We start from the raw sequence: 18,459 nt of genomic DNA, 5'->3' as shown, positions 1-18,459 counted from the left end.
GCGCTCCAGGTCCTCCAGGGCGCCTGTGGGACGGGAGGGGCGGGGTCAGCGGCGCCCACTCGCGTCCGCGCCGGCGACCCGGGCATCCGTGGGGTCCCGGGGCTTCCGGGCGCGGCCATTTACGGCCCGTCTTGCCCATGCACGGCCTTCGACGCTAGAGGTCGGGATTGTTATTCCCGTGACGCAGATGCCGACGGGAAGGAAGGGTTGGGCAGGCGTGCCCTGGGGTGCACGGCCGAGCTTCGTGGCAGAGCTGGAACTAAAGTCCAGTCTCGCCTTGCTCGCGTTTTCCACCACCGATGTCCCAAAACATGAACGTTGCAGGAGGGTTTTGAAGGGCCAGTGTGTTTATGAATCTGGCCTAGTGCCCAGGCAAGTAGCAGGCAATTCATTCTGCAAGTGTCATCCCCTATGTGCGGGTGACCATCTCAGAATCCCGTTTTTTTAAGAAAAGAAAATATGATTAGCTGTATAACATTTCTTACAAATACAGTAAAGTCAGTTTCTCATTCTTTTCCTTTTGAGGGCTATTTTCTTCCTCTTTTCCGGCGCTTGCGTTTGAAGAGCTTCTCTATTTCCTGGACTGGTTACCTGTAATCATTCTTTGATTATCTCCATGATCTTCATTCTTTTATTCTGTATCTGATTTCCTTGGGAAAAGGTCCTGGAGCCAGAGCTGACCTGCACCGTTTTTATTTTTATTATTCTCAGAAAATACTTGGGTTGGCCCTCAGAACCTCAGGCAGCCCGACAGCTGGTGTCTTCTGTAAGTTCCACCAGGCTGCTTTCTGGGCTCTGCTTCAGTTCACTCGCATTCTCTAGCTTCCTAAAGAACCTGACAGGACACTTGGGGGAGCTCCAGCACAATCCTGGAGCGGGACTGATATTCCGATCTTGTGTGGTTCCTGGAACCTAGCAGGAGCCATGTTCCCCACCTCACCAACTACTGAGAAACTCTCGGATCTGTGTTCCTTGGTTCTCCTTAAGTGAGCTGGTCTGGAAAAATTGAAAGCCTCTTCAGGTGGAATCCCCTCTGTACCTCTCTGGGGTGTCTGTCTACAGGCTGTCCCCAGCAACCTGGGGCAGGTAAGTCTGAAAAGGGGGCCCTTGGGAGTCCACACTGTTCCTGGAATGAAACTCCCTGGCCTGGCATTTCTGGTCCCAGGAACACCTGCACCATCTCTGGTCCTAACAATCAAGTAGTTCCCTACCCGGCTTCTGTGGTTCATACCTTCACATCAGCCTGGTTTCTGGTCCCCAGCGTGGTTCCCTCTGTCCCATTAGCCCTACTTGGCCAGAGTAACCTGAATGCAGCAGGTCTGACTTAGTCACTTACCTGTTAAAGTCTTGAAGTGGCCCCGTTTTCTTTTTTTGTGTGTTGGAGTCTCACTCTGTCGCTCAGCACGCTCCTGGCCACCCCAGTGTCAATCTGCTGGGCTCCAGCGATCCTTCCGCCTCAGCCTTCCAATTAGCCAGAATTACAGGCATGTAGTACGTGCCCGTAATTAGGCGCCCAGCTAATTTTTGATTTATTGTAGAGACAAGGTCTCACCAAGTTGCCTGGGCTGGTCTCGAACCCTCTGGTTCAGGCAGTCTACTTGCCTCGGCCTCCCAAAGTGCTGGGATTACAGGCTGAGCCACCGAGCCCAGCCCCGATTCCGTTTTCAAGACGCAGTCCAATCTCTGCCTAACACTCCCAAGGTTTTCACCATCTGGCTCCTGCCTGCTGCTCCGGGCTCAGCCCTCCATCCTTTCTCCACGGCTGCTCCCCCAGCCTGGAGATCTGAGGTACTCTGTACCTATTCCTGCCTTCTGGGCCTATAAGACTGGCCTTCTCCCAAGCACTGTCACTCACCCAGCCAGCCCCGACTCATCCTTCAAAACTCGCCCTTCAAGAATAGGTCCCGTACTGACCCCTCTCACACTTGTTCTGCTGGTATGGTAATTATGTATCTGTTCTGGGAGCTCCTTGAGGTGCTTGTTGATTCAAGTCCCGGCTGTATGATTAGGCCAAGTTACTTAACCTCTCCATGCTTCAGTTTCTTCATCTATCAAGTGAGGATAACAATGCTACATACCTTTTTAAGTATTGTTGTGAGGATTAAGTGAGTGACTATAGCTTGTATGTAAAATGCTGCATGCCTGGCACATAGTAACTGCTATATAAATGTTAGCAATAAATAATGTATCTTATCTCTATGTCCTCAGCTCCTAGCCTGCTGCCACATGGTAGGCTCTTGTTACATGTCTCTTGAATGAGTGGAATGCAACCTCTTCCGACTGTCCTTTGAGATTAGCAGGGCCCATGATACATCTCATACTTTTTTTGGAGTCAGGGTCTCATGCTGCTGTCCAGGCTGGAGTGCAGTGTGCAATCATGACTCATGCAGCCTTGACCTCCTGGGCTCAGACGATCCTTCCGCCTCAGCCTCCTGAGTAGCTGGGACTACAGGCCTGCACCACCACACCTGGTTAATTTTTTTTTTTTTTTGTAGAGGCAAGGTCTCACTCTATTATTCAGACTAATCTTCAACTCCTGGCCTCAAGCGATCCTTCCACCTCAGCCTCCCAAAGTGCTGGGATTACAGGTGTGGACCACTGCATCTGGCCATATATCATAACTCAGGTAAGAAGACAGTCTCCAGAGGGGTTTGGTGACTCCTCAGCCCCACAACCACTTTAGCTCTAGTCTGTGCCCTCCAGGGGCCCCTCCTGCAGAGACTCCAGGGCATCTATCCTTACCTGACACATCTCCCTGGAGTCGCCGGGCCTGGGCTCGATTGTTGTAGGCTGAGGCCCTCGCAGGCAGCAGGCAGATGGCTTGGCTAAACTTTTCCAGGGCTGTGCTGAGATCCCCAGCCTCTGCTGCCATCACCCCCTGCAGCTCCAGGGCCTTGGACTGCTCCAACTGTGCTTGAGGGAAAACTCCATCTGTGCCAGGGAATGAGCCAGGAGGGGACAAGTGTGCAGTTGGGAAAAAGAAAGAGCCACCTCAGGCTTTGGAGTCCTGAGATCTGAGCCTGAGCTGACTGGGTGTGGGTCACAGCAGGGATCAGTTGCAGTGTTTAGGTTGGGGCGCTGAGGTCACTGGAAGCTAGCACTGCTTAAGTTTCAAGAGGACCTGGGAAGGGGACCTTTATTGGCTCCCTATTGCCATGAGAATAAGCCCAAACTCCTTGACTTGTAGCTAAATGGCAGAGCTTGGATTTGAACCCAGGTTTTTCTGGCACCTAAGCCTGTCGGCGTTTTGCTTTACTGCCCTGCCTCTTACACCGTGACATTCCCAGGTCACAAACATCACGTCTGATGTATATCCCTCAGCTTTTCAGCCTGAAGTATAGCAAGGCTCAGGCTGCACTCCCCTAGAAACAAAGGACATCAAAAACTCCATTAGGGACCAGTGGAAAAGGCAGGGAATGCACTCTCTGCAGAAGAATTAGTTCAGTGTTTGACTCGTGATGGAATTTAACAAATGCTGGTTCTGCTTGCTATATCGGAACCACTCAACTGAGCCACTATCCCCTGCCCTGTTTCTATCTTCCACTCTTGGTGGGGGAGGTGATAATTCTGTTATGACAAAATATTAGAGTTTAATATCATACTATCACCCGACCCAATTAAGCTTGGATCCTGGAATGAATTAAGTGGTAAGTTCAGAAGTGCAAGAGCTGACGGACTGAGAGACAAACCCTGGCTTTCTCCTCTGTAAAACATCCTTTTTTTTTTTTTTAAGTTTAAGTCTCACTCTGTCGCCCAGACTGGAGTGCAGTGGCATGCCCCTGGCCACCGCAGCCTCGACCGCTGGGCTCAGGTAATCCTTCCACCTCAACCTTCCAAGTAGCTGGAACTACAGGCGTGTGCTACCATGTCCAGCTAGTTTTTTGATATATTGTAGAGACGAAGTCTCATCAAGTTGCCCAAGCTGGTCTCAAACCCCTGGGCTCAGGCAATCCCTCTTGCCTTAGCCTCCCAAAGTGCTGGGATTACAGGCTTGAGCCACTGTGCCCAGCTGTAGAATGTCTCTTACCAAACCCCCACTAGTGTGCACTAAGGACTAGGCAACCTCTGATTCCACGCTCAATCATATTCCAAGGGTTGTGGAACAAGGGACCCTTAAGACCATTTCCCTCTGTCTCCTTCACAAGGCCAGCAGGCCAGCCTTTGTGGAGAGCTACACTCCAGGTCAAATACTCACCTTCTTCCAGTTCTTCCTTTTCTGCTTCCTCTCCTAAATCCGACCCAAGAACGTCTCCAAATGGGGTGTCAGGGTTGAAGATGGCCTGCAACACCGCCTGATCATTTGGAGTCGCCATGGTGCTCAACTCCAAAATCCCCAAATGCGACTCAGGCTGAGAAGAGGGAGGACGGGGTAGAGGCTGAGCCTCTGGCAGGCGGTGATGTAAAAGTAGGAGGTGCTGTTTGAGGACCACCCTCTCATGAGGAAAGCCTCCAATTTCTTGGCTGTAGAGTAAGTTCTGTGGCCTGGGGTTAGTGACCCTGGCTTGGTAGAATATTTACAACTATTTCTTAACTGCCCCTCCCCCCAGGAGAAACACGGAGTAAACAAATCCAGTTTCAGCCTTACGAGCAAGTGGATCTAAGAGGAGGTGCTCTTTAGCTTCTCCCAGAAATGCTTTGATTGTATTAGATTTGTAGTTTTTTGTGTTTTTTTTTTTTTGGTTGGAAGAAAAAGAGGATTTATTCAAAGACTGGCAACCTTAAAAGATGGCAGATTAATGTCCCAAAACCATGTTTATTTTCCATTTTACTGTGAGTTTTTTAAAGGGAAATTTGGTATGGGATAAACGTGGGAGTGGTGCAGGGTCTACACGTCTTTATTCCAATGACTATCTTGAGTATAGATTCGTAGTTTAAGAGAAAACTGTGAAAAGCCACTGCCTGACCTAAAAGAGGGGGGGTACATAGAAGGTAAAGAAACTATTCCTTTGTCTTCTTGACCTCTTCCTCATATCCAGAATTAATTAGGTCCTGAACATATGTCACTGATAATAAAAGAAGAAAATACGGTCAAGAGAGCCAGTGTGGAGTGGGACTTGAAGGTAGGCTATGGGGATTCATTTAATGACTCCACCTTAAAAAAAGGACTGTGAAAGGTACTCTGTAACCAGGTGACAGCCCCCACTCCCACCCCTACCTTTTCCAACCCCCCCCACCAAGGCCAAAGGAAGCTCAACCATGTGCAGCAATAAACTTGACATGTTTATTAATTAAACTATCACTTAAATAAAAAAAAGTGCATAGAAAATAAACATGTTTAAAAACTCCTTTTTTTTTTTTTTACAACTATGTACACTTTTTACTTTTACATTCAGTCTTTCGTAGAGAGCTTTCAGCATTATTATTTTTTGAACTATTAAAGTATTTTCCTTCATCCCTGTCACAGGGAGTTAACACTGATGGACTTTAGACACATTTTCCTTTTATTTTTTCTTTTTCTCTAACCAGAAGCTTGGAAGAACACAAGGAAAAAAAAAAAGATCTGTTATACATGATAAAGTTGTCAAGAAATGTCTTATTTCTAGAAAAGAAGCTTGTCATCTGTTGAGCTCTTGAAACAATTATTCAACTACCTGTATTTACTAAAGAGACTGTTAAAAGTTCAATAAAAGAAACACCACAATTCTATTTTCTTGGTTGAAAGACAGAACTAGAGTACCTCGGAACAAGATACCAGGAAAGCACAGAACACAATTTTCCCCTAAATGCAGGTGGTAACCCCAACATTCATAACCAAAAATAGAGAAACAAGGAGTACAGGTACTGACTGGCAACATTCATGGGCAGAAAAAATCCAGGTGACACCATTTCTGCATTTCTCTCTGATCCTAGGAATGGACTGTTTTACCATCCCTTTAGGGTTTGGGTTTCCCGGATTTCAGGAATCAGAGGAACGCGAGCCTGACGTTTTCCTGCCGCTACTAGCAACTGTAACACAATCCTTATCTATAGTGTTAAGAGAATTAAAAGCCATGGACTGAACTAGGCTTTGTTACATGGTGCATTACTATATTAGTTCCTATATATATCATATTTATATTTATTTGAAAACCAAAACAAACAAAAAGTTGCAAGTTTTCAGAATATGAGACTTGACTGATATTCATGATTCGGCACAAAACCATCTGCTCAATAACCTTGTATTGCTTTAAAATGAAGGAAATGAAACATAAAATTACACCCAGCCCTTTGCAATGACCCGCTTTTCCTTAAAAACAAAAACAACTTGATTTCTATTAAAAAGAAAAAGTCCCAAACCAAAAAGTTAACATCTGACAAGGTTTTGACCTTTAGTATTTTCAGATATTTGATTGAACGTCAGTCCTTTAAAAAGATACATTCATTAAAATATTTTTTTTTGTTTTTTTGTGTGTTGTTGTATTTTTTTTTTTAATATCAAGGAAGCTGCATGGTGCTCACTGCATTGGCCGGGGGGTTTGACAGAGGCAAGCAGGGTGGTGGGCTGGGTCCTGGCAAAGGAGTCTGGATGAAACATATAGCTGCCAGGGCTTTCCCCTTAATTCTTGTTATTGGTCTAAAAACGGGAGGGGCTGTGCTAGAGGTGGCAGGTGGCCAAGGAGGGAGTCAAGGGACCAAGTTCCGGCCAAAGGGTCAGCGCCATGCAGCTATTCTGGTTACACAGTTGTCACTGGCCACCAGGAAATGCAGCCACAACAGGTTCTAGCAGCAAGCTATAAGTGAGCTGGCTCTCACTGAGAACTGACCAGGTTTGCAGCTGTTACTCCTTAGGGATTTGGGATGCCCCTTGGGGGATTCTTGGGAATGACCCACCACAATTCCTCAATCTGCACTTTTGTGCGTAGATTCCCTTGGTCACTTTCAAAACAAACTCAGACATGTTCTGGAGATAGCTATGCCAGTTTGCCTTCTTTCCCTCTCATAGGGAAACCTTAGCTTCTCCCCCAAGTTGCTGGCAGGTGTGCTGACATTTTGGCAATGGACTCAAGGCTGAGCTACAGGAGGAAGTTCTCATTTTTGTGGTTGACAATTGGGGTGGAAAGGCAAGGCAAACCATCTGCAGCTGGCAGGAGAAGGAAAGATGTGGGTTCCTCACCTGTCCTCAGGGTTTGGGGTTGGTAGAAAGAGAATGAGGAGGGGGCTCACAGTACAGCGTGGCCTAGCAGGGCAGTAACTAGGTCTATTTAGCTGAGTTTCCCCCACCCCCTGACTGGCCTTTGGGTCTTTCTCAAGGTGAATTCATGACCCATCAGTGCATTAATCATTTCAGTAACAAATGCAGCTTAAGTTTTTTTTCTTAAAAAAAATAGGAATACAAGGATTTACAAAAAAACCTCACACAGTGCAATAATAAAGGAAACCAGACACTAGTGGAACCCCTAGGGCCACTGCATCTTGTTCATGGGCAAAAGGAGGAAGGGAGGTGAGGTCTGGGTAGAGTGCTTTTCCCCAGTCCCCTGCTGGCACTTCTCCATGATGACAAGGAAGTCTCTGCCATCCTGGCCACAGTGCTGGGCTCCCTGCATGACAGTGAAAACAGTGACAATGTTCCAGCAAAGCCACTAGACAAAGTTCTTAAGGTCATGGGAGAGGAGGGAGCCCAGGATGGAAGGCACAGCAGAGCCATGAGTCCTGGGGCAGAGAGTGCTGGGCTAAGTCGTATTGCTTTGCTAGACTTCCATAGGAATGGGCTTCTTGCGGCGAGAAAAGGGTGCCCCACCCTCTACTTGGACTACACTACTCTGAAACCTTGTGGCAGAGGCAGAGGAAAACCTGCTTTATCGTGAGTGGTCAGACTGTGCTTCAGTTTCAACGGGCTGCCCCAAAAGAGGGCACAAGGTGATCAATGGGTTCTCTGCAGATATGAGGACTTGCTGGGCAGAGGGAAAGGAAAGGAAGTGACCTATGAGGCAGATGGTAATGGAAAATGTCAAGTTGCCATTAACTTGCTGGTTGCTAACTCTGAAGTAGGAAAGATGGGGGAATTGTGAAAATGACCATCCCTCACCACTCTGGAAGTACTGCCAGAAAGGAGAGAGACAGCATGGGAAAGAGGAGAAACTTGTATCAAGATACTACTATAGATAGCCTTTTAAGGAGCTTCAATAGGGGAAGGAGAGGAGTGGCCCAATGGAGTTGGGTGACCGTCCTTCTCCATTTATTGTCAAAGAGCAAACCCAGGAAACATTTATGTCAACAGGGCACAAACAAGCTACACATTAAACAACAAAAAGTACACCTTCCAGGGGGAAGTTGGGCAGGAAAAACCAGACTTTGTGTGTACAGCTGAATATTTTCTCTAACTTCATCCTATGAAAATAAAAAATTATTAAAAACCGATCTTCTTTTAAATTAGGATAATACCGCGGTTTAAAAAATAGCCTTGTCATAAGTGCTTCTCCCTATGAAGTGCTTCTCATAGAAAAATATACAAAATATATTTACATTTATAAAACCTTAAATAGTAAACTGTAAACAGAACAGAGTAAAATCCAATGACTTAATTTAACAGGTTCAGGACACTGTCTTGGGGGAAGAAGGGAAGAAACATTTGATGCTGTTTTGACCATATCCTAAGGAGTAATCAGGGCAGTAGTGTCATTAAATTTACTTTATCCATGGACTGCGCACAGGTGGCAGAGATCCCTCAACACAAGGTGGCCTAGTCCCCAGTTTTGGGCCTTGAAATCTGATTAGTGTTCTGCCTTCAAGTGAACATTGACCATTTAAAAATGAAGTCTTCCTATGTCTTAACAAGGGGAAAGTAAAGTAACATGTCCTAGCAATGGGGCCTAGGGGTCATCCTGGCTGTGATACTCTGGTTGTTGCATGATTCAAATCCTATTTAAATAATCTTTTTCCTCTCCTAAAAAATCATGCTACATATGTTTCTTTAAAACTCTCAGTGGAGCTTCACAGAAACTTATCCAAATTCTGTCTGGTTATGACCGATGGCTCCTGTCCACTTCCCCACCTGGAGTGCTTACAGGCTCAGGGAACGTTTTGTAGGCACGTCCTATGCCCAATAGGGAGTGTCCTTGAGCAGGGAGTCAATCTCCCCTACCACCCAGAAAGAAGAATGGGAAAGCAGTGGGATGAAGGACAGGGGAAGAAGGATGGGGAGTGAAGAGAAGGAATGGGAGAGGGAAGCCGCTCCTACTGTCAAGAAAGGTAATTGGCTGAGATAAGGCTCGTAGGGATAAACACTCCCACTTAAAGCCCACAGGCTCAATGTTTGGTAATTAATTGGCACAACCCCAAACAGCCTTTTGACACCAGAGGTGCTAGGAATCCTGTCTCCCAACCAGAAGTGAACTCTCAGTGGGAGGATAGTAGGGAAAACCACCAGTACCTCTGTTTGTTCAACAGACAGCCGCAGGTGGGGCCTGGCTGGCAAACTGTCAGGCATCGACCAACCCTATATTTGGGGCCTTGCCTGACCCCTCGCTTATAGTGCCTGGGAAAGGGCCAGGGCGAGGATGGCAACTTATCTCTGAGGAGATGCTCAGGCCCAATCTCCCAACGTAACTAACCGTCTACAGGCTCCTTCCAGGCAAGTCTGATAGGGACCCCGTTTCCCATTTTTTAACAGCAAACAATCAGAGGGGCCCCAGGAGAAAACCATTCATGGATCTTTTCTTGGAGACCTCAACTCTCTCTCCAGGGCCATGATCACATGTATAATGTGACATAGGACACAAGGGAGCTCAGCCATCGAGGAGGTCCCTTAACTGTGCCCACTCAATCCCGGAGCTGCTAGTGCTGGAAAAGGCCTTCAGCATCGCTTTGGATGACCCGGGGTCCGAGTGCTCCAACACTGGGGGAGAAGAGCAGCTTTAGTTTAGGAACTTTCGGCATTTCTTGGCGCCACAGTTGCAGGGCAGCTTGTTGCTGGCATCCTCAATGGGAAACTTATAGTCATAAGTGAGCTCCTCCCCGCGGTAGATCTTACGCATGGCAAAGATGACAATGTGCTTCTGCCCATCAATATTGATGACCCGAGAGTAGCAGTTAGGCTCACATGAGTGATTGATGAAGCGTGCAGCATTTCCATGCATGGTGGCATCTACTACCTCTGAGTCATCGATTCGGAACATGTAGCAACCAATGCCCTACATGTACAGGAGAAAGGAGAATTTGTTATTTCTTATAAACTCAGGTTTAAGAACCCAACCTTCTCCTACAGCTGCTAATAAAACAGTCTCTTCTAGTAAAATTTCCAGATTTCTCCCTTTACCTATCTTCAAGATGCTTCCAATAAGGAGTTCCTAGATTACAGGCAGTAGATATAGGTTTCTTAACATCTCTGCAGGAAAGAGAAACCTAAAACTTGTATAGCTATGTGCTTTTGATCCTATAATCCACTCAGACAAACCTTCAAAGAGTATCTTTCTGTACCAATCCTCAGTGTAAATTCTGAACTTTTACTGGGTTCATTACAAATTTTGGAGATATTAAAAAAAAGAAGGTCTTTGAATTGATAACATACACTATTTCTTTTGGGATCCAGAGTTCATGTTGACAGTTGATGGTCCCTCTCTACAGCAAAGCAAGGGAACCGAACAAGTGAAAGGGGAGACTCACCTTGCTGTCATAATACTTCTCTCGCTTGTCAGTCTGGATGGAACGGATGACATTGCCGGCATACTCAATCACCATCTCACCTGCATCGATGTTTCTCTTACAGAAAAGACCCCGGCCATGGATAGGAGACCTAGGACAAAGATGGAAAATAGACCAGACACATATTTTGTAAATAAAGTTAATTGCACGAATACATGAATAAATTCTCCTGATCTGTTAGTTCCCCACAAAGAACATACACTTGAGAAAAAAAACCCCAAGAATTTGAACCCACTTGTTTTGTATAAATTATTTGCCCTAATAAATGGTCAAAGATGAAAGATTTCTCCATTCTGTAGCCCACTATAAGTAGTTATATATATATATATATTTTTTTTTTTTTTAAAGCAGGATTTATATTGAGAGGACAGAAAAGTTCCCACAGTGGGAGGGGACCCAAAGGGGTTGCCTATAACTTGCAATATTTTTTTTTTTTTTGGATTTATTGTAGAGATGAGGTCTCGCCAAGTTGCCCAGGTGGGTCTCGAACCTACGGGCTCAGGCAATTCACTCACCTCAGCCTCCCAAAGCGCGGGGTTACAGGATGAGCCACTGAGCCCGGCTAGTTGCAATATTTTAATGCTTGTTGTGTTAAGTTCCTTGCTCAACACAAGGCATTACAGGATCCCAAGATATCAGGATCGATTAATAATATCTATAAAGCCTTCACTTACTGAATGAGGGAGGCTTACTCTAGCATTTGGTCTACTTTGATTTCAGAAAACCTCATTAGTTTTCCATTAATTCTGTTCTTTTTTTTTTTGTTTTTTTGAGTTGGAGTCTCACTCTGTCGCCCAGACTGGAGTGCAGTGGCCGCTCCCGGCCACCGCAGCCTCGCCTGCTGGGCTCTGGCAATCCTTCCGTCTCAGCCTTCCGAGTAGCAGGAATTACAGGCGTGCGCTACCATGCCCGGCTAATTTTTTGATTTATTGTAGAGATGAGGTCTCGCTGCCCAGGCAGGTCACGAATGTTCTTTTTTTTTTTTTTCTGAGTGGGGATCTCACTCTGTCACCCACGCTGGCGTACAGTGACATAATCACAGCTCACCGCAGTCTTGACCTCCTGGGCTCAGGCGATCCTTCTGCCTCAGCCTCCCCAGTGGCTAGGACCACAGGTATGCACTACCACACCCAGTTAATTTTTAAATTTTTTGTAGTAATGAGGTCTGGCTATGTTGCCCAGGCTGGTCTTGAACTCCTGGGTTCAAGCAATCCTCCTGCCTTGGCCTCCCCAAGTGCTGGGATTACAGAGGCGTGAGCCACCGCACCTGGCTTCACAATTCTTTCCAGAATTTTAGCCATACCTATAGACACCAACTGCCTCCTTAGAAGTCTTTTTTAAGTGCCGGAAACGCATGGGCATTGGCAGATCCATGCTAGTTGCCCTCCTAAGAGAAAATACATATTATTAATAAATTCTCTTCAGGGAATATTTTGAATATTCCTGAAAAATATAAGTATACTCTTTGTTTGGTACCAAGCATATTAAAAAATGAGGCTCCTTTCCAATATATATAGTACTTTCTGTCCTTTCTGACCATGACTACTATGGTGGTACGTCCAAAGCTGACAGAGTTATTATGGTCAAGAAAATATACATCTTACAGTTATTTGAATTTCTCCTCTGTGACTTATATTCTTCTGTCTTTACCAATCAGTTACAACTACTTCAACAGAAACTATATTTCTGTTTTCTTAAATCTTATCCAGGACATTTTTAAAAAAAAAACTAAGTCACTTAAAAGTGACGACTTCTCCAGGAAATTCAGACACAAGCAAATTCCCACATAGTGCCCTGAACAGTTGGAGTAGAGGAGAAACAAGAGTATTTCTAATGGCTCCTCCCTCCCCACTGAAGACTTACCGAGCTGACTTCAGCTGTACCTCCTCTTCTTCTTCATCATTGGGGTTATATTCAGGAGGCTGTCGATGTTTAGACGCCAGAAAGTTAAACATGTCAAATGCTGACTTCCTGGAGTCAAAAGATGAGTATATATTTAGAGAAATGCTTTAAATAAAGCAGTTAAGGACAATGGCATTAACACTGGAGATCTCAAAGGTTATGTACAAAAATAACTGTATCACTTGATATTAAAATTAAGACCCAAAGCTGCACTTACAGAAAAGACTAAAACTTGCCTGAGGTGGACTTCAGCCCTGGCTGAGCCATGAGGGTTCAAGGGGGGTTCATTGGCCTCCTCTGGCTTGTGGAAACGGAATTTGTAATTTCTGCAGTGCTTGGCACCAGATAGCTGCTCAATCAGGAACACAACTGCATCATGGAGAATCCCCAGCATCCTCAAACCGTTAACACCTGTAAGATCAAAGGCCACAGGGTAGTGAGGAGTGCAGTCCACGTAAACAGGACTAAAGAAATGCCAATGCTAGAGAATAGCTCTGCCAGAGGCTGCTCAAGTGCAAATGTAAAATATTAGCTAGAAATCAGCATTACATAACCAGGAACATGATGCTGATACAAATCTATCAATATGGAAAATGTTCTTGACAGACTGCTAAGTGAAAAAAGCATGCCACAAAACTATGAACTATTTTGTGAGTCCTGTATATACACGGAAATGCTATATGCTAATGCTATATAGATATGTACTATTTCATTTCATGCTCATAATCACTACATGAGGCAGGAATTACTAGCTTCAGATTAAGGTGAGTAAACTTAGGTTCAGAGAATTGAAACAACACTTCCAAGGTGACAAGATTTGACAAGATCTGAACTTTGGACTGTATAACTCCAAATATGATCCTATTTTTTTTTATAGGTAGTAGAATATCTAGGTTCTGTAAGCCCTTATTCACACAGGTTTAAAAGGAATGTTAGTGTACCCTGACACAGAAAACTCTCTGTTGCAGTAAACATGTGGAGTAATATACTCAGTAGTTGCTTTTTTTACGCGCTTTGTCTCATGCTGCTAATGAGCATTTATTTCTTTTTATTTTATGAAAACATTTATATAAGTCTCCTGGCATAGACAGTGAAAGGCTTTTTAAAACAATTGGCTTTTTTTTTTAGAAAGTAGGATTTATTGAGAGGACAGAAAAGTTCCCAGAACAGGAGGGGACCTGAGGGGGTTGCTCTGCTTTTATAATTAAAGGAATGGGACAGAGTAACAATTGCCAAACCTCTTTACAGCAGCAAATAGCTAGTATTCTTTATGTTTTTAATAAGTAAAAATAAAAATATTATTTCATTTTCAAGTATTGTTTTTGGTATTATTGATAGACAGAAACAGTAATGGTGTCTATTGTGGACAAGATATTTATTTCATGGGTATGACTGTATCAGGATCATACATGCAATTCAAGCAGACATATTTGTGTTATGAAGCATGTTTAGAGATATAATTTCAGTGTATTTGGGGTCCACTTGCTATGTCTGGAAGGATATTCATGTTTAAATGCTAATCAAAATTACTTCTGAGAGGTAGAACCTAGTCCACTTTTTAATTTGGTGTTGTGATTGTTTGCTTCTCCATATTTTAAATTCTTCTGACAGTGGTGGGCAACTATGGGGGGGAGGGGAAGGGAGATGGGATTAACGGTAGTAAATATCTGTCTGGGGATGGGGAGATACCTCTTATCAACAAGGGTGCCTGAACGAAGCATATTTGTATACCTAACCCTTAACTGTACCCCACAATATCACAATAAAAAATATTGATTAAAAAAAATTCTTCTAAATCTTGGGTAATTTTTTAGAAAAGTTGTTATAAGATATTTGATTTCTATTTCACTTAGAGACTGTCTAAGGAAGAGATTTTGGTTTTAGTAACAAGCAGAAAGTTGTCTTTAGATAAGCAACATTCTTATGGGCACAACTTTTGGTCCAATTAGAACTTGGCTTAAGTATACAGCACAAGTCTATAATATAAGAATTTAAGCAATATAAGGCAATGGTGACATTTTTTCCTAAGGAACACTAATCTTCCCTAAAAAATGTTTCCTGGGAGTTCTAGATTGCTGTGAACTCTTAGGTAGAGAAAGACATTAAAAAACATATTAAGTACTCAAGTATATTTTTACAGAAAGTTCATTTTAGTATATAGGCTAAATGTTCAACTCTACATTCACCAGAGGGCTTATGATGAGATTAGGTATTGTGCTGATAATGGAAAACAAAGATGAATTGCGCATGGTTTTGTTCTCAAGGAGCACATAACAGAGGAAGGCAGATACATACAAAAACTATACAATGTGAAAAGTGCCCAAATTAAGCTATAAAGCACTATGGACCTCTTAAGAGAGAACAATCTATTCTGTTCATGGGAGATCCATTCATTCATTGGACATTTCCCGCACACTGTAATATCCAATTCCATCTTCCCAATGTGCCAGACAGGACCTTGGGAATACAGAGGTGAACAACACAGGCAAGGTAGAGCTTTTATTTTATTGAAGACACAGACAACAAACACACCAAAAGCAATCCCACTTCAGAAGTTTTTCATCTGCTGTTTCCTCTGTGTTGTGAACTTTTTCTTTCTTTTCTTTCTTTCTCTCTGTCTCTCTCTCTCTCTTTCTCTCTCTCTCTCTCTCTTTCTTTCTTTCTTTTTTAGATTGGAAAATATAGTTTATTTAGAAAGTAAATTTGAGAGAAGAGAGAGATTTACCTCCCCAAGGTAAGAGAAGGGGCCAGAGCTAGGAAACATGGCAGCAGCCATAGCTCAAGGAGCCACATGGCCAGACCATAGCTTAGCAAAGCAATGGTGAATTGGGGGTGGGGAGAAGAGGGAGAGAGAAAGAGAGAGAGAGGAGGGAGGAAGGGAGAGAAAGAAGAAAGGGAGGGAGGGAGGGAAGGAGAAAGAGAGGAGATTCACCTCCCCAAGGTAGGGTAGAGGGTCAAAGCTTAGGAAACATGGTGGTGGCCATAGCTCAAAGAGCACATGGACACACCAGAGTTTAACAAAGAAATGGCCGACTTTTTTCTTTTTTAATTAAAAAATGTTTTTTTGAGTTGGAATCTCACTCTGTTGTCCAGGCTGGAGGGCAGTGGCACACTGACAGTCACTCCAGCATCAACCTGCTGGGCTCCAGTGATCCTTCCACCTCAGCCTTCCAAGAAGTGGGAACTACAGGCGCATGCTACCACGCCTGGCTAATTTTTGACTTATTCTAGAGATGAGGTCTCACCAATTTGCCCTGGCTGGCCTCAAACCCACGGGCTCAGGCAATTCACTCACCTCAGTCTCCCAAAGTGCTGGGATTGCAGGCTGAGCCATATAGCCTGGCCAAATTTTTTTTAAGAGACAGGTTCTTGCTATGTTGCCTAGGCTGTAGTGCTGTTCACAGGTGCAATCATAGCACGTTACAGCCTTGAACTCCTGGGCTCAGGCAATCCTCCCACCTCTGCCACCCAAGTAGCTAGGACTAAAGGTGCATACACCGTGCCTGGACTGGCTCAAGGACTTTTGCACTAAGTCTTTGCATGACTGGCTGCTTCTTGTCATCACTCAGGTCTAAGCTCAAATGCCACCTCATCAAGAAACTTCTTTTTTGACTACTCTGTCTAGAAGGGATTTCCTGCCACCAACTACCTACCTTTGTGTCACTCTCTATTTCATTATCCCATGTTATCTTCTTCATGGTATTTATATCTACCTAGACTATAAGGTCATCAGGGCAAGGACAAAGTGACAGCACTGGAGATGGAGAATAATGGACAAGTTTTGGATTGGGGAACATGGTGGTCATTGTGGTTAACTTCCAGAATCCCATCTACCCCAGATGATTAGTCTCAGCTAAACCTGGGAATCCCAGTCTCCTTGCGGGTGACTAGCTTAGGAATAGACATGCCATCAAATTCTGGTCTATGAGACGTGAAACGTTCATTTGTTCCTAATAAAAAGCCCCTCCTGTTCCTATGAACACGTTGCCTCATAATACATTACAGTGATAACTGGGGACTGCTACAGGTATCTGCTATTAGCCTGTAGATGAAGCTTTACCATGAAGCAAAGTGAAAAGTAGGAAAGAATCCAAATCTTTGATGACACTGCAAACTCCCATTATCAATCCTGAATCCTGATGCTGTCCCACCTTTGGACTTTGCTACATAAAATGATAAATTATCTCACTATTTCTATCAGTTAACAGGTTTCTGTAGGGAGAAAGGTAGAAAAAGCCTAAAGAAAAGAGGTGACTTTGAGCAAGATCTTGAAGTACTAGTAGGAGTCTGTTGAGTAAAGGAGGAAATTTAGAGAGGAGAGAGAAGGTGGAGTGAAGTAGATCCTGGTAGAGGGAATGACATGAACCATGTTATGCTAATGTGAAAGTACATGTAATATGAGTAATGAAAATTACTTAGGGGCACATGTTAAAAACAGTTTCCTCAGCTCCCAGCCAGACAGGATTCGGATTCACATTTATAGACCACACTTTAAGACACATGGATCAATCTGAAACAGTAAATAATGTAGTGAGGCTACAGAAGAATCTAGAGGGGTGAGGAAAGTGGAGAGAGCTGACACTGAATAGATGAGTCAGGCCGAACAGGACCTTAATACGTAAGGCTCCGTGAAATGGACACCTCAGGAGAGTGGGGCTGTAGACACTAGTAAGTAACCATACCCTGAGTGTTTAACATGGTACCAGGCATATTACAGATATTTACTAATAATAAATACTCTGAGTGTTGAAAACTTTTTTCCATAACTGGTAGGCAATAGTAAAAGGTATTTTGAGGTACCTCTGGTGACACTGAGGATACAAAATAAGGAGGGAAGATGGGAGATTCAGGGACCAGTTCTAAGGCTTTTTTTTTCTGAGTCAGGGTCTCATTCTGTCGCCTAGGCTGAAGTGCAGTGCTGGGATTACAGGCGTGAGACACGGTGCCCTGCCTAGTTCTAAGGCTTTTTATCATTAAATGTGAGAGAATAACAAGGGCTAGGCCTGAGGAGGAAAGAAAGAGAAGAAAGGAATGTGACTCATACTTTTGGGGTAGAAGCAATAGGATGTGGGCCAGGCCATGATGGCTCATGCCTATAATCCCAGCACTTTGGGAGGCCGAGGTGGGAAGATCACTTGAGCCCAGGAGTTCGAGACCAGTCTGGACAACATAGCAAGACCTTGCCTCTATAAAAAAAATCAAAAAAATTAGCCTGGCATGGTGGCATGTGCCTATAGTCCCAGCTACTTGGGAGGCTAAGGCAGGAGGAGTGCTTGAGTCCAGGAGTTGGAGGCTACAGTAAGCTATGATGGTGCCACTGCACCACTGCACACAGTCAGACCCTGTCTCAAAAAAACAAAAAAAGTTCTAAAAAATTTAAAATATAAAAAACAGGCCGGGCTCCGTGGCTCAGCCTGTAATCCCAGCACTTTGGGAGGCCAAGGCGAGTGGATTGCCTGAGCCCGTGTGTTCGAGACCCGACCAGGCAACTTGGTGAGACCTCGTCTCTACAACAAATCAAAAAACTTAGCTGGGCGTGGTAGCGCATGCCTGTGGTTCCGGCTACTTGGAAGGCTGAGGTGGAAGGATCGCCGGAGCCCAGCAGGTTGAGGTTGCAGTAGCCAAGAGGCATGCTACTGCCCTCCAGACTGGGTGACAGAGTGAGACTCCAACTCAAAAAAAATAAAATAAAATAAAATATAAAAAACACACAGGTTATTGTAACAGTCATATATGTACGTGTCACCTAAAAAAACCAAATGTTAGCCGGGCTCGGTGGCTCAGCCTATAATCCCGCGCCTTTGGGAGGCTGAGGTGAGTGGATTGCCTGAGCCCGCGGGTTCGAGACCCGCCTGCGCAGCGAGACCTCATCTCTACAATAAATCAAATAATCAGTCAGGCGTGGTAGCGCATGCCTGTAATTCTGGCTACTTGGAA

At 44.5% G+C, this 18,459-nt stretch overlaps 2 protein-coding genes across 2 annotated transcripts in view; both read right to left on the bottom strand.

Moving 5' to 3' along the window:
- Positions 1-4,365, bottom strand: part of TTC36 (tetratricopeptide repeat domain 36) — a 5,367-nt gene extending 1,002 nt beyond the window's left edge. The window contains exons 1-3 of the mRNA XM_021714943.1: positions 4,196-4,365; positions 2,743-2,931; positions 3-23 (exon numbers count right to left, since the gene is read on the bottom strand). Of these exons, the coding sequence (XP_021570618.1) occupies positions 3-23; positions 2,743-2,931; positions 4,196-4,313 (328 nt within the window). The 5' untranslated portion in view covers positions 4,314-4,365. The remainder of the gene's footprint in view (positions 1-2; positions 24-2,742; positions 2,932-4,195) is intronic.
- Positions 4,366-5,199: 834 nt separating this feature from the next.
- The window catches only part of KMT2A (lysine methyltransferase 2A), an 89,685-nt gene continuing 76,425 nt past the window's right edge, over positions 5,200-18,459 (bottom strand). The window contains exons 34-38 of the mRNA XM_008062920.2: positions 12,759-12,933; positions 12,484-12,591; positions 11,924-12,007; positions 10,582-10,711; positions 5,200-10,109 (exon numbers count right to left, since the gene is read on the bottom strand). Of these exons, the coding sequence (XP_008061111.2) occupies positions 9,834-10,109; positions 10,582-10,711; positions 11,924-12,007; positions 12,484-12,591; positions 12,759-12,933 (773 nt within the window). The 3' untranslated portion in view covers positions 5,200-9,833. The remainder of the gene's footprint in view (positions 10,110-10,581; positions 10,712-11,923; positions 12,008-12,483; positions 12,592-12,758; positions 12,934-18,459) is intronic.

The sequence above is a fragment of the Carlito syrichta genome, unplaced genomic scaffold, assembly GCF_000164805.1.
Source record: "Carlito syrichta isolate Samal-C Ts95f unplaced genomic scaffold, Tarsius_syrichta-2.0.1 Scaffold305880, whole genome shotgun sequence".
In the NCBI taxonomy this organism is placed as follows: Eukaryota; Metazoa; Chordata; class Mammalia; order Primates; family Tarsiidae; genus Carlito; species Carlito syrichta.
Note: the sequence above shows the minus strand (reverse complement) of the source record. Positions and strands in the feature narration are given on the sequence as shown.